The sequence below is a fragment of the Panonychus citri genome, unplaced genomic scaffold (assembly GCF_014898815.1).
Source record: "Panonychus citri isolate SS breed McGregor unplaced genomic scaffold, ASM1489881v1 Contig00141, whole genome shotgun sequence".
Taxonomy (NCBI): Eukaryota; Metazoa; Arthropoda; class Arachnida; order Trombidiformes; family Tetranychidae; genus Panonychus; species Panonychus citri.
The window spans coordinates 2,970,676-2,991,053 of NW_026515546.1; the positions used below are offsets into that span (position 1 = coordinate 2,970,676).

At 30.3% G+C, this 20,378-nt stretch overlaps 4 protein-coding genes and 1 long non-coding RNA gene across 7 annotated transcripts; 4 read left to right on the forward strand and 1 right to left on the reverse strand.

The window, feature by feature from the left end:
* Window positions 1-226: 226 nt before the first annotated feature.
* Window positions 227-3,994, forward strand: LOC128395814 (Kv channel-interacting protein 4-like). Its single transcript, XM_053356297.1, has 3 exons — window positions 227-1,247; window positions 2,249-2,847; window positions 3,563-3,994. Exons 1-3 carry the CDS (start codon window positions 746-748, stop codon window positions 3,614-3,616), a joined length of 1,155 nt encoding a protein of 384 aa, XP_053212272.1. The 5' UTR covers window positions 227-745; the 3' UTR covers window positions 3,617-3,994.
* A 762-nt stretch (window positions 3,995-4,756) lies between these two features.
* Window positions 4,757-6,459, forward strand: LOC128395818 (retinal rod rhodopsin-sensitive cGMP 3',5'-cyclic phosphodiesterase subunit delta-like). Its single transcript, XM_053356302.1, has 6 exons — window positions 4,757-4,908; window positions 5,113-5,233; window positions 5,307-5,395; window positions 5,470-5,595; window positions 5,678-5,783; window positions 5,856-6,459. The coding sequence occupies exons 2-6, from the start codon at window positions 5,190-5,192 to the stop codon at window positions 5,935-5,937; spliced, it is 447 nt and encodes a 148-aa protein (XP_053212277.1). The 5' UTR covers window positions 4,757-4,908; window positions 5,113-5,189; the 3' UTR covers window positions 5,938-6,459.
* A 1,877-nt stretch (window positions 6,460-8,336) lies between these two features.
* On the forward strand, window positions 8,337-18,399 carry LOC128395812 (uncharacterized). The gene is made up of 4 exons (XM_053356296.1): window positions 8,337-8,705; window positions 12,988-13,080; window positions 14,915-15,055; window positions 16,716-18,399. The coding sequence occupies exons 1-4, from the start codon at window positions 8,489-8,491 to the stop codon at window positions 17,690-17,692; spliced, it is 1,428 nt and encodes a 475-aa protein (XP_053212271.1). The 5' UTR covers window positions 8,337-8,488; the 3' UTR covers window positions 17,693-18,399.
* Window positions 8,546-14,680, reverse strand: LOC128395819 (uncharacterized). 3 transcript variants are annotated; one of them, XR_008326720.1, is made up of 6 exons: window positions 14,414-14,680; window positions 14,093-14,278; window positions 13,382-13,657; window positions 12,905-13,255; window positions 9,334-9,649; window positions 8,546-8,691 (listed from the first exon to the last, which is right to left on the reverse strand). It is a non-coding gene; the product is annotated as an uncharacterized LOC128395819 (long non-coding RNA). The 3 variants fall into 3 exon arrangements; XR_008326721.1 differs by lacking the exon at window positions 9,334-9,649 and having other exon boundaries at window positions 14,414-14,627; XR_008326722.1 differs by lacking the exons at window positions 8,546-8,691; window positions 9,334-9,649 and adding an exon at window positions 10,781-10,797 and having other exon boundaries at window positions 14,414-14,630.
* A 1,067-nt stretch (window positions 18,400-19,466) lies between the features above and the next one.
* Window positions 19,467-20,371, forward strand: LOC128395816 (uncharacterized). Its single transcript, XM_053356299.1, has 3 exons — window positions 19,467-19,828; window positions 19,962-20,131; window positions 20,201-20,371. Exons 1-3 carry the CDS (start codon window positions 19,552-19,554, stop codon window positions 20,369-20,371), a joined length of 618 nt encoding a protein of 205 aa, XP_053212274.1. The 5' UTR covers window positions 19,467-19,551.
* Window positions 20,372-20,378: the final 7 nt, after the last annotated feature.

Genomic DNA, 20,378 nt, shown 5'->3' on the forward strand with positions numbered 1-20,378 from the left:
TTTTCTCACTTGACATACTCCAGAATTTTGGAAGATGGAAAAAAAGAAAGAGAGAAAGAAAGAGTTTCTTTCGAAATGATGATGATAAAGGGAGGGAGAAGGTGTTTTCTCCATGTGTACATGGTATATACACTGAGAGAATGATGATAAAGAGAAGATAAGAGAGAATAAGAGAGAGAGAGAGAGAGAGAGTGAGTGAGTGAGCATGATAGTCGATGGTAAACTCTGAGAATCCAAAGTAACATTTGACTGAGAATCAAACGTTTGATTTTTCCTCGTGTTTATCTCTTGAACTGAACAATTCTAATCAACGATAATCATCATCGTAGTTTATTAAACCGAAACAAAGTCGATAATTAAATTTTCAACAATAAACTTTTCATCGTCATCACAATTATTTGATTAAGAAAATGTTCCAAATCTTTGTGATCATCTGAATGAAATTTTCATTTGATCAGTTGATTTGACATTCAACTTGTTGCCCAATTTAATCCTATTTATAATCTTGTTTTTATTTGTCAATTGTTATCATGAATTTCATGATATATTCGGGTTGAAATAACTCCTAGTGTTGGTCAGTTTTCATCGATTGGTCATCTTTGCGTTTTTTTTTCAATTTTTATTTGTTCATTTTTAACTGGACAGTGTTTCACTTAACTGAATCAACCTGAGGTCCTTGCAGGAAACAAGTAGTAGGCCGTTGTTTTCAACAGGCCGAAACTGGATTAAAACTTTACACCGAGACATGGGTGAGTTTGAGTCCGGCTTTAGTGATATGAACCACCACCATGGTCATCAGGGTGGGTCAACAAATAAACAGCATTCAACTGATCAGTTAACATCTCCATCATCGGGAGCGACCACAGGCTCTGGAGGTGGTTGGAGGCGGAAAAAAGGAGCTGGTGTGAGAGGTGGCAGATGCACTGGACAACGAAGTGGACATCATGTTGGAGGTGGAGAGGGTTTGATTAAGAGACACAGTTACTCCCTTGAAGATGGACCTCATACTGATGAGGATGAAACAGTTGACGATGAGTTTATTAATCATGAAGTTGATGATGAAGATGATGATGATGGTGAAGATGAGGATGAGGATGAAGATGAAGATGATGATACAGATCATGATGGAAATCATAATCATCGACACTCAAATCATCACAATAATCATCATCGTTACTCTTATGGTAAAACTTTTTCAACTCTTTATGATAGACTCTGGAGTCTATTAAGATCAGCATTTAAAAAAGGTAATTAATTTACAATTAACTAATTAACTAATTAGCCAATGATTGTGTGTATGTTTGTATGTTTCATTTAAATTAGCATAAAGTCATGAAAATCAATCAAATTAGTCATTAAATTGAAACCTTCATGATCAACAATTGTTTGATTTGACTATTTGACTAATTGTCTTAGCACAATCAAAGTAAATGATTATAATTTTTATGACAATTAACATTTGTTAATCAATTGTTGACTGAAAACAAATTGATTACCTGTGATTGTTAATTATCATGACACACGTAATGTTGCCTGACAATCAATTCATTATCCCTACTCAATTAAAATACACTAGATTTAACAAGTTGATTAATTGTCTATCAAATCAAGGGTATTAACAATTGACAATACTAATCAAAGTAATAGCAACAATTATAATCTGATGATTAACTTTAATCAACCTAATCTAATAACAGATATCAAGATATAACCTTCAACTTTATCGGTTCAATTTTTGAAATTTGATTCGCAATTAAAAATGAAATCATTTCTCCCAATCAATAATTAACATTCATAAATGTATCAATACAAATTGACTTTAATTTTAAATTGTTAAATTCAATTCAATTTTCAACAATTTAACTGTGTAGTTTTTTTCTTCCAATCTAAATAAATGATCATCAGTCTTATTGGTTGGTAATTTCCCCTCAGGCTATTTAAGTGAATATATAATGAGAATTGAAAATAACATGGGAATTTATTAGAAAAATATTCTGAGAAAAAGTTGTTGAATAAAATATTCTGATTAATGGAATCAATTGTTTATAGATACACTTAATTGTGAAATCTTTTTTGATTGTTGACTGAATTTTACTATTTAACTGTTAGTCGACTTGAATGTAAATCAGTTAATTAATTGATGAATAGATGATGTTGATGGTCAAGATGAAGAGCTGTGAGTTATAGTGAAGATATTGTGCCAATTGATTGATTGTTTGAAATTAATTTGGTTGTTTAATTGTTGCAGAACATAAACTTGATCAGATGGAACTTTTCAACGAAGCTTGTGCCGCTCGATTGGCTGCGAATTATTCGGCTAATAAAAGTCGCCGCCGTCGAGAACTTGAGATTCTTTGTAAGAAGACAAAGTTCACCCGTAACGAGCTTAAACTCCTCTACTGGGGCTGGAAGTGTGCCTGTCCGAACGGAATACTGACTGAGTCCACATTCAAAGAGATTTATGCTCAATTCTTTCCGCAAGCGGGTGATTCCTCCCTGTACGCACATTACGTTTACTCGGCCATGTTTAACGATAAGGTTCGAACCGCTAACGGTGAAGTAACCTTTTCCGATTATGCTTCGGCTCTGTCCACCCTTTCCCGGGGGTCAACCTCCGATAAACTTGAATGGATCTTCAAACTTTACGATATCAACAGCGATGGTGCACTTACATGCGATGAGATCGTTGAAATTTCCCGTGCCATTTACGCTCTACTCGGTTATTATGTGTCACCCGGACATGATTCCAAAACATGTGAAGATCATGGCTATCGAGTGTTCCAAAAACTTGATATTCAGAGTAAAGGTTACATAACATTTGATGAGTTTCTCCAAGTCTGTTCAAAGGTAATTACTAAATATTAATGTCAATCAATAATAATTAACAAAATCGATATTAACTCAACATATTATATTAATATAACTTAACTACCCAATAACATGGTGCAAGTGTCTTAATATTATTCAGATACATATATTTGAATAATATTTCAATATATTGAACTTTTCTTGATATTATTCAAGTTCATTTTTGATGGATTAGGACATTTCCGATTAACGAATTCACCCTAATCAAGAGTTCATATATATTTTATTTCTTGATGAGAGATAATTACATGGGAACAATTCAAGAATTACTAGAATATATTAGTTATTCATATGATTAATATCGATTTTTATTCGTTAATTAATTTCTCAAAAATCAGTGATTAATTAACTATGGAAAATATTTAAGGTTCAAAATTTTCCCTCGATTCTTATTTCTGAACATTTCCAATTTCAGGATAACCAAAATCTCATGAAAAATCAACTCTTTTCATGGGAATTCAATGTTTAATCATTTCATATTCAAGTCCATTGAGATCAGTTAAAAATTATCAAATCAATTGTTCAAATTGAATTTATATCATTTGAAGCTCACTAATTTTACTTTCAATGATAAATTTGAAATGAGATATTAATTAATCACTGATTTCTGCTCATAATTACTGATTATCCTGTTGGTTTTACTTTAACAATTCATTTATCATTGTTTTCCACCATCTTATCATATTATCAATAGGATGAAACTATTATCAGTTCAATGCAACTTTTGGATACAATTGGATTGGATTAAACTCATTCGAGAGTTAATTGTTTGTTAATTGTTTAAGAGCAATTAACAATCTATCATGTAAACTGGTAAATTCAACAATTAAACTGTCCTCCTCAACTTATTGCCATTTAAAAAAAAAATTAACTAGATGTTCAATGTTATCTGGTCATATATTAATATCAAGAAAATTGATTTAATTGTAATGAAAAAAAATTTTACTCATCGATCATCAAATTGTTGTACAATCAAAATTGAAAATTTAATTTATTAATAGTATTGGAATATTATAAATATTAATTAGTTAGATTAATAAAAAATCACTCTTGTGTCAAGTCCGAATGTACAATTGATAATATGAAACGCCAATTAAACATGAAACATTTTCTAACTAATTGTCAATCTTTTCAAAAGTTCATGATTTCATTTCAATTCAAGAAACTTATATAACATTTATGGTGAATAATATCTCGTAATCATGAAGGTAGAGGGCAAATAAGATTGACCATAAACACTGGACTACATTACCATTGAGATGTACAGGGTGTTGATACCATGGTTAATATTCAATGAGTTCGTATAAGAATGAAATTCAACTGAATAATATGCAAATATCAGCTGAGGAAATAGATCATTGATAAGTTAGTTATTGTGGTGAGATTTTGCTGAAAACTTAAAAAATCAACAAATGCTCATCACTTTAACTACGAACTTGAAAAAGACCCTTAAGGCATAACGATCAATACGAACCATATAATAATCAACTATTAGACCAAAATTCTGTGGGATGATTAGTTGAAGAGGGATTCGAAAAGCATACAAGATAAATGGTTACACGCTGTACGATTCGTTGGTACAAACTGGTGGGATAATATGAGATATCAAAGGATAACAGAACTGTAATCTCATGGTGGGTATTCACTTGAGCCATTCTGTGGACTGAGCGGTAATATCAACCAGGGAGTAATTGAATGTGGCAAAGAATTACTAGTTAATTACCCTCCAAATGCTATTCGTCAAATTATTATCACATTGACCTTGAAGTTTATGAGGTGAAGGACTGAATTTCTAACAAGTCCACTGATTTAAGATTATATTGATTGGAAATTGAATAAAATTAAAGGAAAACTGCTCCATCTTTTATGCGAAATTCAATCAACAAAATGGATTGACTATCAACCAGAATTTTTCATCTTTCGATTTGTTTACCTTTTTATCCTCATCTTTTTGTCATATTGTCATTTCTTCAACTTTAAATGAAAATTTGTCCGTCAAAATGTTCATATTTTAATTATTAACAGTTAGTTAATTTTAAGGTAAATAAATTGTTTCTCTCAATTAATTAGCTTCAATTGTGATCTTTATTCAGTAAACAGATTGGAGTTTGCTCAATGTCTTTTTTCATGTTAATTTGTTTTGAAAATTTAATTCTCACTCCCTGATAATCTGATCATTCACTTGATTAATTAGATGAAATCAAAAATAACAACTTAATTGTTTATTGTCTTTCATGATTCTAGCAAATTGTTTTCTCATTTCCCTTTCAACCATTTGGTGTTGGTCATTTACTCGTTGGTCAATTTAGTTTGATGACATTATGATTCGTATAAAACCTGAGGATATTTTGGAAGGATTTAAGATGTAATCAACTAATTGATACAATTTAATCTAATTGCTAACTTGTTGATATTTCTTTCTCTCTATTCCTAATCAGTAATTGGATGAATCTTCGTGATGCAAGAAACGGTGAAATCCTATGGGAATCTAAGGAAGATTTATCCAAACCCAATCGTGAACATGAAGGTTTGTTTACCTTTATCATCTTAATTGTTTACTTTTTAAATTGTTCAAATTAATTGTCTCTAATTGAATTATAGCCAAGGTGCCAAAGGAAATATTAAAATGTCGAGCTGTTTCCAGGGAAATCAATTTCTCATCGATTCAGCCGATGGAGAAATTAAGATTAGAGCAGAAAGTCCTGTTCCAAGGGAAATGTTTAGAGGGTAACAATTAACTCACTGATTGTGATTAGTGAATTAGCAAATTTAATTCTAATTGTTGATCTCTTTTTCCCTCTACATTTAGAATGGTATTTTGTCTTTGGCTATGTAATACCCAATTCTACCAATACTTGGCAATCGTTAATTGAAGCAGCTCCGGAATCGCAAATGATGCCTGCCGATGTCCTCAAGTATTTAATTGATTTAAACCTCTCTAATTGTCACAATTAACTAATTTACTCTTCTACTTGTTTTCCTTTCAGCGGTAATCTATTTATCGAGACTAAATTTTTTGATGACAATCTATTACTTAGCACATCTCGAGTTCGTTTGTATTATGTTTAAATTGTACCAACAATTAATTTCTAATCACAATTCAAATCTTCAATCATAATCATTTAATCAATTGCAAATACTTCATCACTTTAATTGACCAATATCACAATACAACAATTAACTGGATTGATCCTGTTGTCTTTTTTTAAACATCATCATCAACTGATTGTTAATTACTGATCAAACATATCAAATTGTCACTAATCATGTTTCATTAATTTTCCTACACTTTCCGTCCAATTTTAATTGTGTAAAATTTTCAATCAGATCAACTAATTGTTTACAACAAATTTAAACTCAATGATTTATCTTTTATCAAAAATAATTAACCAATCGTAAAGATCATTTTAAATCATCGAGCACAATTTCAAATTCAATCCATCACCATTACTTATTTGATTTGACAATTAAATCCTTAAACAATTAACTAACTAATCGTACTGATTGATTGATTTTCTCGGATCAAATTTACTATTAATAGTTAATTGTCAACAATTAACTGTAAGATAATCAAATGAAAACAGCTCCACCTTTTGTAAGAAATTCAATCAACAACATTGATCGAGATGTTTTTCCCAACCAGAGTTTTTATAATCCCGTTACTTTGGTTAAATGACTCCCACAATTTTTTTCATCTCCCTATTTGTTTATCATCATTTCATCCTCATCCTTTACTCCTCATCGTCATCCTCTTATCATCATCATCATCAACCTGAAATCACCTATAACCCAAAAAATTTTGGTACCAACATGAGAAACCAAACAGATAACATGTTATTAGTATGTAAATGTTAGTATAAGAAATTGTTTCCTTTTTTTGTACAATCAAGTTTTCATCATCAGCAATCAAAACTAATCACCATCATCATCAATAGTAATCAATTTCATTTGTTAACAATTAAACACACAGACTATGTTGTTATATTTAATATTGGATTGAATGTAAACAACCAAGTGATTAGTTGATATCTTTTTATCCTCCTGATCAACAATTGTGAATATCATGATGATTGGATTAATTGTGATTTGTTATCAAGTGATAGAGATTATGACAATTAACAGTTAGAAATGAGTAATCAACAACAACAACAACATCAATCAAAATTGAATAAATCATGAGAAAGATAATCAAATTCATGAAATCATATTACCATCTAATTCATCGTATTCCTTAATTCATACAAATTCCTAGAATCAATAAGAATAATAATAAATATTATTATCGAAAAAGAGAAAAATAAAAAGTAAAATTTGAAATTCGAAATTCGAAAGAAAAATAATCTCATGAACCATGAACTTCCTTTGTGTTTGTGTAAACATCTCCTTTGGATTCGTGCCTTCAGGTAATGTTAATGATAAAAAGCATTAACAATTTTCATCTAAACGACACCAAGATCAGTCACAATCAGTGATATTCAACAATCAACTCACCTTGATAATATTTTGTGTCAATATCAGTTGAATAACATATGAAAAAATCGTCACAAAAGATGAAAAGAGAGAAAAAAAATATTCCAAACAATAATAATATCATCATGATGATTATTATGATAACACAACAATTAACGTGATCTCCCATTGGACTTGTAATTAAACTAAAGAAAAACTTTCCTAGAAAATGCAAATCAATAAATTACCAGAGAAAAAGGATTCGATATCAATGTGAACAGAGTTCGTAACTAATTAACACATCGAGTTATTAATCAGATGATAATTGATATACATTTTGCAGACTCAGGATCATCATCATCATCATCACAGGGGGAGGAAGATGTAAAGAAGTAAAAAAAAAAGATTGAATAATAATGATGATAAACTGATTATCATGGTGATGATATTCTGTTGTGATGATGATAATATCTTAATGAAAATTAGTTTCTCTCTCCCTCTAATTGATTCATTTGCATCATCTTGATGATAAAGTGTCGACTCATCAATTATATCACATCTCCAATAATCAATAATTATTGTTCCTCATCATCAATTGTTAATAATAATAATGTTACACCATCGACAGGGAGGATGATGATGGTGATGATGATTAACTTTATAATAGTGACCATGATAATCATCATCATGACAGTTATATATAAGTGATAATGATGAATTTAATAAACAACTGAATCGACTGAACTTTTTTTCTGCTTCCATTTGATATCAATCAAATTGTTGTTTGTTGTTTGTTGTTGTTGTTGTTTTTTTGATACAACAAACAAAAATATAAGAAACATTTTCCTCTGTTGATATTATCTGATCTTCCTGTTATCATCATGATTTGAAATTCATTATTGTTGGTGGTTTAATTTATGATTTATCATCATGACACTTTGAATCCTTTTTATCTTTATCCTTTCTGTTTTGTCGACGCCATTTTCCTTGTGACTTTTGTAATATCTTCCTAGTGCTGAGAGAGAGGAAATAGTAACTTTAATTTTCTCTCTCTCTCTCTCTCTCTCTCTACGACCATATATTCAGCTGATCAAATCGACGATTGACCTAATCACAGTGTTTAGAGTGTATTGGTCAGTGGATTTTGTTTGTTTCGTTTCAAATAATCGAAATGTCCCACCGCTCAATTCGATTATTGAAATTGTTAACCTCGCTTTCAGCACTTGGTTCCTTGTTCGCCCAAAGCATTGCTATTTTTACCAATGAATGGTTATACTCGGAAGAGCTAATGAATAATCCTGAATTTAAGAAATACAATATGTCCGCTGCGGTTGAACATCTATCCAAATTTACAGTCTCTGGCCTTTGGATTCTCTGTCAAAATGAACGTAAGAATAATAATAATAAATTAATAAGCAAATATGAATTCTAATATTATTATGAAACAAAAAAGATTCAGATTATGAGATTATCTTGTTAGATATGAACAAATGTAATCACTTTGAAAGCTATTAACAATTCATTGTTATTATCATCATGTATTCATGTTACATGATCAATTTATATAAAGTTCAATATTTAGATTTAGTTGTATGATCAAATAATCATTTATTATTGATATTAAATCACTGAAATCAAACTAAGAATATGGAAATAAGTTGATTGTTTGTTCTCGTAAAGTTAATTGTTTAAAGTAAAACGAAAAAGGTGAAAGAGTTTTACCAAACTTGATTGTTTCTTTTTTCTTCCCCTTCGAATTGATTGATTATTTAACCATGAACATGATATTTTGTCATGGAATTTATCTCACGAATCTGTACTTTCAACGAGAACGAGAATCTATTCAGAATTGACTATTTTTTTTCTCCATGTTACAAAACATGATACTGAGCATTGGACAAAAGATAAAATTGATTAGGAAGATGGTCAAGTAGAAGAGATTTAGAAGGAAAAAAAGTAGCAGAATCTATAAGAAGAGATGAAGATGAAGATGAAGATGAGGGATAAAAGTCTTACTTAGGTTTGAGAATTGAGAAAAGATATCAGCAAGAGAAGTGACTTAGAATTGAAACAAGAAGATGAAGATGAGCAAGACGGAAGTTGCCGTTGACAGTTAGGATTTTTTTTTGCTTCTCATCACAAAAGGAGGAATGAAGACATTAGATGACAGAAGAAGAAGATGAGAGGATGATGATAGAGATCTAAGAAGATTGAGATTAAAATCCATGCAAGGATGAAAAGTCTTCCATTATGATAATGAACATGATAATGAACATATTGACTTGGAAAGGCATCACCACCATAATCATCATCACCATTGGGAAAAAAAGTTCTGAAAGTAACAAAAAAAAAAGTTGATAAGAGTGACACCAATTTTTTGGCAAAAATTTCATGATGATAACTCAGCTATTCAATAACCGATGATAATATTTCATGGATAATATAACAATACCCATGTGAATATATATATAAGAGTAAATAGTTAATACAATGATGATGATAATCAACAACAACAATAATAATAATAACCAACACCTAATATTGAACAATTACAATTGAATTCATTGATTATTATCATTATTCCCTTGATAATCATTCTCAATATTATTCCAAGACAGTGATTAAAATAATTACTATCAAAGGGTAATAATCATCATCACAAGGTTATCATGTAATTCAGTTTTCTTGGTGTTATGAATCAGATGAATGTGATGGTAACGATAACATGATTGTTTTTATTGCTCACTCAAGATGAGCATGAAAATCAGAGTAACAGTTACAATAAGAAAGGGAAAAGGATTAAAAGTATTACATGAATTATTCATAATGAGCATCGTTAGTTTATTTCAACATCTTATGGCTCCGCTGAGATGATATTAATAGTGGCAGAGTCTAAATTATAACCTAAATTGTGATTAAATTGTTTCAAACTTTTTTTAAAAGGCTGAAAGGTTAATCAATATCGGTCAGGTCGGTGGCGGTGGTGGTGGTGTGGTTAATTGTTGATCTATCATAAGGAATTCTGATTTAATACAATCCACTTGGTGAAGATGATTAACAATTTAGATATCAGTTGTTATTATTTGTGATCAAATTGAAATTTAAGTTGAGATTTTGCCATAAAAGGCTTGATTCAATAATAAGGTTTTCCTTGTATTAATAATATTAAATTAACATTTACCTTTATATCATTGGGTCAATGATGTTACCTGATGATGATTTTCATGTTACTCTGAATATATTATCTCACAACATTCAGGATTTACTTGAATGTTAGAGTCTCAACTTGATGGTAATTTAGAGTAACTTGAAAGGTAATTCAGGATAATAATGAGACAGAAAAGAGAAGGAGAGAGAGAGAGAGAGAGAGAGAGAGAGTGAGAAGTGAATTCAATGTTATTCAATTGCCTTTTTCTTTTACATCTCATGGATTCATGTTCATTCAGCTTTTCAAGTTCTGGTGATGATGATCAACGTAATCTACGATTCAATATGAATATTTCAAGGTAATAAAAGTATCATCAGTATGATGGTATAAATGAATTCATTGTTATTATCATGTTTCTTGTTTTTAATCAAAATTCTAGACCAAATTGAGTTGATTAATCGGTGAATAATTGATTTGAATTACATGAATTCAAAAAATCATCATTTCAGAAATGATTGCAGATAAAAATGTAAATAATAAGCGAGAAAAAAAATTCTGATCAGGATTTTCATCTTAAATATTGTAACTACATGTATCTTATCACTTCATCATGGTGTATTTGCTCAGAATGATAAAGATTCCGAGAAACTATCTCAGAGTAATTAGATTCAACTTTGATGAGGGTGAGAAATTGCTAATCAGTCAATTTATTAATCGAATCAGTTAGATGATAATTTCTTGGGAAACTTTTTCATTCATCTAAACTGTTGGTGTATTTTATGTACTCAGAAAAGTAAACATCATCATCTCCTCAGCTGAATACTTAATAACATGATATTCATCATATTGGCTAATTAATTGGATGCTGATGATGAAATTGTTTATATCTGATAAAAGAATAAGAAGAAAAGAGTTAATGTTTATCTTGATTCGAAAATAATAATAACCGATTGGTAAATTGTTGATGAGATTTTTATATTCATAGTGATAATCATCATGATCTTCATGAAGACAATTGTTTGAAAGTGAAAATATCAGAGATCAAATGAGATTTCCATCAACATGATAATTTCCATGTGAATAGATTTTAATCTGAATGAAAAAAAAGTTCATTTTCATCTGAAGAGATGCAGAGATTGAAAAAATTCAGAGGGTGAGGTTGAGTTATCATGTTCACATGAACATGAATAATCACAGGAAAGAAGAGTAAGAAATGAAAATTCATCATGTAAATAAAAGATTTAATCAGAAAGTAAGAAAAGAATTCAAATTCTGGAGAAGATTCAATATATTGTATATTTAGAAGATTGAAAAATTGATAACATGAGAAATTCAATAAGATAAAATGAGAATTTCAAATATCTCATGAAAAGGAAAATTTATCATTTTCATGAGATTATTTCTTTCTTTTTCTTTCAGTGTAAATTTACTAATTCTTCATGTTAATTAAAATTGGTGATCATCGGAAAAAAAACTGTTCCTTTTGATTCAGTAACTCAATCGAATTCTAATCATGAAACTTCCATGGAGAGAAGATGATAAGAAGGTTACATTATTTTCTATTATTGTTCGAAAATTGGATTTCAAGGATAGAGAAGAACGAAAAAAAGAATTCGATTCTCATGAGAGTTCCAATTTCGGAGTTTGTCCTTTTTTTCCAATAAATGCTCTCGATTCTGTATTCAGATTATCTGAACCATGAATCTTAAGATCACATTTATTTCTCTTATCAGAATCTTCAGGCTTTTTTTTCCTTCTCCATGTTGATTCAAGTTCTCTTTTCCTTTCTTCATGAGGGATGAATTTTATTCTGTTGTTATTTTTTCTTCTTTCTGATACTTGTGACAGGGAAGTTCTTCTTACTCTTCATCATCTTCGTCGAACTTGAAATTTTTTCTTCACTTTCTTTTCGATGGTTCGAAAAGATTCGAGTACTGGCCCTTGACCCTTTTCGATTTTTTCGTCGTCAGAATAAAATCTTGATGCTTTCAGAATGTTATTCTTAAGTGAATAGACTCAATGAACAGAGTCTATTGAGAAACATGTAAATACTTTTTACATGATGATGAGATAAAATCGAATTGAATTTATCTCTTTCGCATCACTTTTTTGCCTACAATACAATTATGAGAATAGAATTGAATTGTGTACAATTAATTGTGATATAAAAAAAAATCATGTTGATTTTTTTCTTTACATTTCAATCAATTGATTGCTTAAGGGTATTTGATTTGATTATATCAATTCCTGTTTCTATCTTGATAAATTGTTCTGTTCAACGATAAAGTCTTACATTTAACTTGATTAAATATCGTCAGCAATTTAACTTTATCAAATCAAGAAACTATTAAGACTCATTTAGTTGTTAACAATCAGATGATGATAGATAGATAAACTATTTGCTGTTATGTTTAAATTTACTCCTTTGAATTAACTCACAATTAAAATTACGATTTTACTCCAATTATCTTTACACATTTCTAATGATTATCCAATTGTCTAATTGTCATCCTGTTGATTAGCTGGCATTGGAACCATGAACTGTACTCATATTGATTATTTGACAGATGAAGAGTATACTCCTGATCCTAATGATTCAACAATGGCAATCCCATGTAAGTAACAATTTAAAATCCATCATCAGCTGTTGATTATTTGTCGTGAAAAACTTTCATCATTTGTATCATAATGAATGTGGAAAATTATTGTTACACTTATATGATTTATATTAAAAGTTGTAGGTGAACATTATGCTGTAAACTATTTCCGTGTAATCCTCCTCCGCATCCTCTTTAAGTTTCCGGAAGTTGATTTGATGAAGAGTGAGAAAAAAAAATCTGTAAATAATGATGAAGATAATTTAAAAACATTATCATTGGCGTGAATATCATGAAAAGTTTAAGTTGTTGTGTTTACCGGTTGGATTTAATATGTTGAAGAAGGTAATTTGTATGAGATGATGATGATGATGGAAAAATAGAAGGAAAAGAAATTGAAAAATCGTAAAATTCATTTTTCGATCAAGATTTATTTTCCATTAGTTTTGCCTTGTCATCCGCCATTCTCTCGTTTAATATAATGATCATTCCATAATCATATTGAGGTATCTTCTTTATCGCCATCATCTCTTGGTGTTTGTGGGGATTGATGGTTTTCAAGAGAAATTTGGAAAATCTTCAGAATCACATTTATCTAATAGGAATTATAGAAGAGGGAAGAAGATGGAGAATAGAAAAAAAATATTAGTGAGAACATTTAACAAGGAAGATTTTAAGACATTTAAAAAGTTACTTCTCTCTCTCTCTCTACCCTTGTAGATGAAGAAGATGGAAAAGATCATTAATATTTCTAGACGATAAATGAAGGGAATGAAGATTATGATGAGAAAAGAAAAGAATCTCAAGATTCTAAGGAAAACACAGAGAGAGAAGAAAAGAATTTTTGAATATTGAACAGGAAAAGAAGATTGAACAGTTTTTTGGATTGAAGAAAAGATGAAGGCGAAAGGTTGAACATGTCATGAAGGTAAATTAATGTAAAAGAATAGAGATGAAGAGAAATAGGTAACAAGATGAAGAAGATAAATAAGATATTATCAAAATGTGAACATAAGAAGGTTCTTCTTACATGTATAAACTAATTTCTTTTCTCTGCAAGAACAAAATGTTGCCATTGTTTTTATTTTCTTTTCGCTGTTGATTTTAAAATTAAGTAGAATTCACTTCTAGAAGAGAAATTTAACCAAACCATTATCACCATCATCCTACTTTCATCAGAGGGTATCCTTCGAGATTAGATTATATTGCTGAGATTCTAAAGAAACGATAAAATACAAAAAAAAACAATAGAATAGAAAAAATCTCAAAAAGAATCACATCCATAAGAAGCTAATGAAAAGTAACTTTATGGTTTCGGTTACTGTTGACTAATCCAATTTACTCAACTTACCAAACGAAACATAACCAATTACGAATCAAGGGTTAGCACAATTGATTTGGAACAATTAAAAAACACAAATTAACTCGAAAAACAAAAAGACCAATTAACTAATTAGATGAAACAATTAACAATTGCGAGGAGAAATGTGACCCAAGACATGTGACCCTTTAGATTTATAATCTCCTTGGTAACCGATCACCTGATCGAAAAAAGAATTTTTTTTTTCGATTTCAAATTTATTGTTATTCTTTTGATTGTTTCAACTGTTGATTGTTAACTAAATTAAAGCTTTGATTGTAATTAAATATTTTCTTTAAATTCTCCTTTAATTGTTACTTGGAATTGATAATATTTCTAATCTTTGTTTGTTTCTTTCTGTTTGATTTGATTTTCTTTATGTTTCTTTATCAACACACCATTGGCGCCATTTTGATGATTCATATCTTTATCGTTTATACACTTATTTGATTTCTCTTCCCATGGAATTGTAATATTAATCATGGTTATTAGATGCTGCTAGAAAAGCAGCTCTTTTTATGGCCATATCCACTGGTTCAATACTATTGGGCTTTTTTTTATGTTTCACTGCCAACAAATGTAATCGCCGTAAGGTACTAACATTTGCCTCGGGAATCTCATTCATACTTTCAGGTAAATTATTCATTCTATTGAAAATCTTTTTCTCATTTAACATTAACATGACTACTTATCCTTTCCACTAAGTGTATGCCTTGTGTTTTCATCTTTTCGTTTCCCATTCAACCTTCACCTTTATCCTCCGAGTCTGATTTTTCATTGGAAAGGATTGAATGGAAGAGGAAAGAACATCTCAATAGTCTATGAGTATCTATCATTAACTCTTCGAATAATAGTGTAAATGTATCGCTCTCTCTCTCTCTCTCTCTCTCTCTCTCTCTCTCTCTCTCTCATCATAGGTTGACTATTTGGTGAAGAGAGAAAAAAATTGTCGAGAAAAAATGGTTTACTATTATAACGGTTTTGACCTATTTTCATTATATTCTATTCTCTATTTCTGTTTATTGTTCAATTGCCTTTTCCTTTTTAACTTCTATCTTCCATTTCCACCGTAACTGTCTTTTCCTCTTCACCTGATCTCTTTAAATACTATGAATTTCTGATCTTTGAAGAAAAGAAAAATATTACAAATCTAATTTTTTTTCTTCATCTTATTCTAGTCATAAATCACAGGAAACCTCATAGTTTGAACAAAGTGTCGAGAAAAAAAATCTCCTCCTGTGAATCTAAGCTTGCATAACCCTTCAGATTTTTTTTTCTCTTCTTTTCCTCACCAACATTGACTCAATTCTGGAATAACAGATAGAATTGGTATTCAGTTATGGTGAGAAAAAAAAGAGTAAAAGAAAAGAATCGAAGATTCAGTTTACTATTAGTTGTTACCATGTAATTCAGTGGAAACTAATCTTTGGTTACACACACACTGAATCTGAAATTCTCTCCCCTTATTGTCATTGCTTCATTTTGCCTTCAGTTCTCCCTTTCTCCTCATTAAACCCTTCATCTCTCTTCATCTCTCTTTCTCTCTCATTGTTAGATTATCAAAATCATCAGGTTACCTTTGAAAATACCTCATTAATGATCTTATAAAAGATATTACATTTACTTTGTGATACATTGTTTTCTCCTCATCATTTTGTCTTTTTTTCTTCCACTCGTCTTCACTGCTAATACTTTCCTCATCTCTCTAACTAATCTTCCAAAGATAAACCCAGAGGGATGATGATGATTCCTTTATAACTAACCAATATAACAGTTAACTATTTACATCTATTCAATGTATTATAATATCTGAACTTACCAATTTGTCCCTGAAATTATTAATACCATCACATGAGTTACTCTCCTTTCTCTTTTAAATAATAAATTCAGGGATAAAGTTCAAGAGTTTTCTAGGCTTATTGTGACTATTGCTCCATGAAAAGTGTCACCAAGCTTCAATACATTTCATCTCAATCTTTTTCCCTCCCTAAGCTAATGTATGTTATCATTAATATGATGAATTTCTTGCTTGTGTAATAATAAGCTCACCATAAAAAACTGTCATCACTTTTTTTCTCATGTGTTTGTATAATATAATTGTTAGCTTAATGATATCCATGATTAGCAAATGAACTTTTTTTTAATCAGTAAAAAAAAATTAGAATTCAATCCATCAGCTAAACCCAAAGTTCACCTTGATTTTAATTCCTTTTGAATCCAGTTTTCTGTTTCATTTTGATTACAATTTTCTTTGCTATTTTTTAATTGTTTTCTTTTTTTCCCCATTGTCCAGGTTTAATTATTCTCTGTGGTATTGTGATATACATCTCAACGTTTAAAGCCGAAGTGGGCAATAAATTGCGGCCTAAATCATCTTTCCAAGAGGCAACTTTCAGATATTCTTATGGTGTTTCCTTCATGTTTGCCGTTGTGAGCCTTATGATGTGTGAAGTGGCGGGAACTTTTTCCATCTTTTTATACATTAGAATACACCAAATAGATTGGGAGAAAGAGTTCAGTCAACAAGAAGCATTAGTTGATCTTTTACAAACTCCCGGTCCAATGGCATCAACTTCATTGAATACTAACCTTAACTCAATGGCCACGGTTACCAATTCATTACCAGCACCTATTGCCTCGTATTGTAAGAAACATGGTGGTCGAGGTCGTCGGTATAGCCGATCAAAGGAAATCTCTCGTGAACCCTCACCCATTCCACTGCCCTTGAAAACATCACGAACACCATCTTACCTTGGTGGTATTGCAAGTCCACTTCAAGTTTCACCACCTTCCGCTGATTATGGAGACAATTTCCAAGCATCTTCAAATTTTCCATTTCCACCGCCACCATTACAATCAATTTCTCATACTCATCAATCTAATCCCTCTTCTTCAACTAGTGGGGTTCATCATCTTACATCTAAATCTAGTGTTGGAAAGTCATCTGATGTCCGATTCATGGTTTCAGGATCATCTCAACATCATTCATTTACATCATCATCAAATCGTGAATCTGATCAAATACAATCTCACTCTTCTCATCATCTTCATCATCTTCAATCTTTACCCACAATCACTGGTTCCATTGAGATGGATAGAGAATCATCTTCCCGTGATGAATATTCACCTCCCCTCGATTCAATGTATCGAACAACTTATCCAACACCGATCATGGAACAAGATTTCAGTTCGAACAGTGAATATACGGGAGACTATTCACCGACTAAAGAATATCCATTAGACAATCTTCGTCGAACAACACCCGTTTGAAGAAGAAACGAAAATAGAACGTTTTTCTAAAGAAAAAACAAGAATCAGACTCTGGTCTTAATCCAATGAGATCTTTAGAAAGATAATCGAGGTTGATTTGGTAATTGCGATGAACGTTGAAACAACATTTCTCTTAATCAGTGAGAATTTATTTCCTCTGCTGATAAAATCAAAATAATCTAAAGGGACCAAAGGTTAAATCATCTGAATAAAGAATCAATTTTGTTGATCAACTCACCTTCCAAATCAATGCAATTAACGTAATAGCAATACAGTGAGAAGATTAATTCTGAATGCTGATTCTAATTCCATCAAATCATCAAGACAATTTGTATCACCCAAGAGGACAAGAAAATCCAATCAGAAAATCACCAAAAATCACCAAAGTTTTGGTGAAGGCGAAGATAAAACCAAAAGGAACAAACAAGTTATACATGCAATTCTTGAGCAACAGATTAATAATCTGTTTCTAAATTAAAATCGCAAACAAAAAAAAAGAGTCCAAACAATTTATTAATCATCAAAGAGAAAACTAAAAATGAGAAAATTATTGATGATCTTCTGTGGACTTTATCAAGCAGAGAAGTGAAAATCTTTGCTTTACTTTGTAAATAATGAAGAGAAAATTTTAACTAATAGTTATTGTGCTATTTGTTGAACAATTTCAAACAAAAGGAATAAAATTAAAAATCTTTTATAACAATTAACTCAATTTTGTATTCAATCCCCAACTAGGGACAACTAATCAATACACTTGTAACAATTACAGTGTTTAACGAGAGTAATGATATTGAAATGTCATATTAGCTTCTCTCCAAAGTTTATTTTTCATTTCGATAACTATATGATCAGTTCATTGTTTAATATACAAAATTTTTCGTTTAAAGCAAAATCGTAGTGAGTTTAATTGTTGCTGAACAATTAGATTTACAAATTACTCACATTGGTTGTTTGTAGTTTTTTGTTTCAATCCATGATCTGATTCTCCTCGAAAAGATGTTAAAATATAGACAAGCCTTGGTGGTAATCAATTTATATAAGAAAATAAAACTTTATCGAGTTTAATTGGCCTTTAATTATCAAGAATCAAAGAGAATCAAATCTTAACAATTTAACTCTAATTTTATTTTCAATCCTCCCCCAAGGACAAATGCTTTATACATTTTCCCACCCATGGTGGTACTACCGAGCTAGACGCCCAGTTTGCAAAAAATATATTAATACATTTACATTATATTGTATTTGATTTTTTTACAATTTTGAAAATTCTTTTAAATAACCTGTAAGAAACAGATTAGCGATCCAGTTTTGTTTTTTTTTTGTATAGTAAAAGTCTTGTATAGTATTTAGGTGTATAGTATTTGAGTGTCTAGTATTTAATTTGATTAAAGTTAAAATATGTGCCAATTGTTTGTGACAAAGGTGAAAATCAGGTCCAAAGATAGTTTAACTCATTAGGTTTTTCCAAGAAAACAAAATGGTTGAAGTTATTACGACGCAATAATAGCTCAGTTTTAAGAGTAACAAAAACCACTAAAGTAACTGTTGAACTATCATAATTTTGGTATCAACTTGATCCTTATGATGAGATGAACAATAATAACACAAAATTTAATTTTAAATTCACAGGTAAAGTTAATTAAATTATAATTTATCAGGAGCAAAGAAAGTTAAAAGTCTCTCTTTCATTTAATTCTCATTTAGTTTCTTTCGTTGCAAAGAGATGGCGCTGAGGAGAAGAGTTTATATAAGCTCAAGCTTCTCAATTGAAGTGAACATTTTGATTAAAATTGTTAATTGTTACACTCTTGTTTTAATTGTTCTAATTTTGATTTAGTGTTTTTTTTTGGTTTTTTAACATGGATAATCTTCTGTCGGCTTTGGCAATGAAAGAACGTAAAAGGTATAGATTGGAGCTGGAAAAGAATTTACTGGAAAATGATAATCGGGAACTTGTTGGTAACATTACGGTTAAAGAAGCGGAACTTAAATCAATCCAAGAAAAAATTAATGAGAGTTTAGCAATTAGAGGAAATGCAATTACCGAGGCTATAGATGCTCATAAGCAACGACTTAATAAATGTAAAGAAGAATTAAATTTAATCTCTTCAACAATCAAGAAATATCAAGAAGTAGGTAAGTCAATTTAGAAGAGAATTTTTTTTTATTCTTTTCTCTTTTCTATATTGGTAAAAATGATTCACTCTCTTGATTGTTTTTCATTATTTTCTTTTTGTGATTATGTGATTGTTTTTCAATTGCAATTTAGCCACTTCCACTATTGAGGATTCTGTTGATTTGGATAAAGAAATTATTTACAAAGAAAATGATTTGATTAAAACAATTACCCAAATATTGGAAGAAGACACTGAACCTTATGAACCCGCCGAAAAATGGTTGAAAGATGAACATGAGCTAAAAAAGAAAGCTAAGGAAATGGTAACTAACATGATTAGAAATGAGAAATTTCAATACCCACTGATTACTGATTTTTTTTCTCTATTTTAGATTCAAAGTGATAATAAATTTTTGGCCGATCGGGTTATGTTCTGGCGAAATATGAATAAAAGGCTAACAAAAATTTCACTTCCAAGAGCTGAGTTAACAAGCTCTCAATCAACAGTTGATTTAGACGAAGCTGATTTAGTCAATTTACATAATCTCCTACCCGAGGAATAATTTTACC

Excerpts from the sequence above, each read along its gene's own strand:
- LOC128395812 (XM_053356296.1), top strand. The coding sequence starts at position 8,489 with ATGTCCCACCGCTCAATTCGATTATTGAAATTGTTAACCTCGCTTTCA. Across the intron at positions 8,706-12,987 it reads GATTCTCTGTCAAAATGAAC|CTGGCATTGGAACCATGAAC; the intron begins GTAAGAATAATA and ends CCTGTTGATTAG. Across the intron at positions 15,056-16,715 it reads AATCTCATTCATACTTTCAG|GTTTAATTATTCTCTGTGGT; the intron begins GTAAATTATTCA and ends CCCATTGTCCAG.
- LOC128395816 (XM_053356299.1), top strand. The coding sequence starts at position 19,552 with ATGGATAATCTTCTGTCGGCTTTGGCAATGAAAGAACGTAAAAGGTAT. Across the intron at positions 19,829-19,961 it reads CAAGAAATATCAAGAAGTAG|CCACTTCCACTATTGAGGAT; the intron begins GTAAGTCAATTT and ends ATTGCAATTTAG. Across the intron at positions 20,132-20,200 it reads AAAAGAAAGCTAAGGAAATG|ATTCAAAGTGATAATAAATT; the intron begins GTAACTAACATG and ends TCTCTATTTTAG.
- LOC128395818 (XM_053356302.1), top strand. The coding sequence starts at position 5,190 with ATGATTCGTATAAAACCTGAGGATATTTTGGAAGGATTTAAGAT. Across the intron at positions 5,234-5,306 it reads ATTTTGGAAGGATTTAAGAT|TAATTGGATGAATCTTCGTG; the intron begins GTAATCAACTAA and ends ATTCCTAATCAG. Across the intron at positions 5,396-5,469 it reads ACCCAATCGTGAACATGAAG|CCAAGGTGCCAAAGGAAATA; the intron begins GTTTGTTTACCT and ends ATTGAATTATAG.
- LOC128395814 (XM_053356297.1), top strand. The coding sequence starts at position 746 with ATGGGTGAGTTTGAGTCCGGCTTTAGTGATATGAACCACCACCATGGT. Across the intron at positions 1,248-2,248 it reads AAGATCAGCATTTAAAAAAG|AACATAAACTTGATCAGATG; the intron begins GTAATTAATTTA and ends TAATTGTTGCAG. Across the intron at positions 2,848-3,562 it reads TTCTCCAAGTCTGTTCAAAG|GATGAAACTATTATCAGTTC; the intron begins GTAATTACTAAA and ends TATTATCAATAG.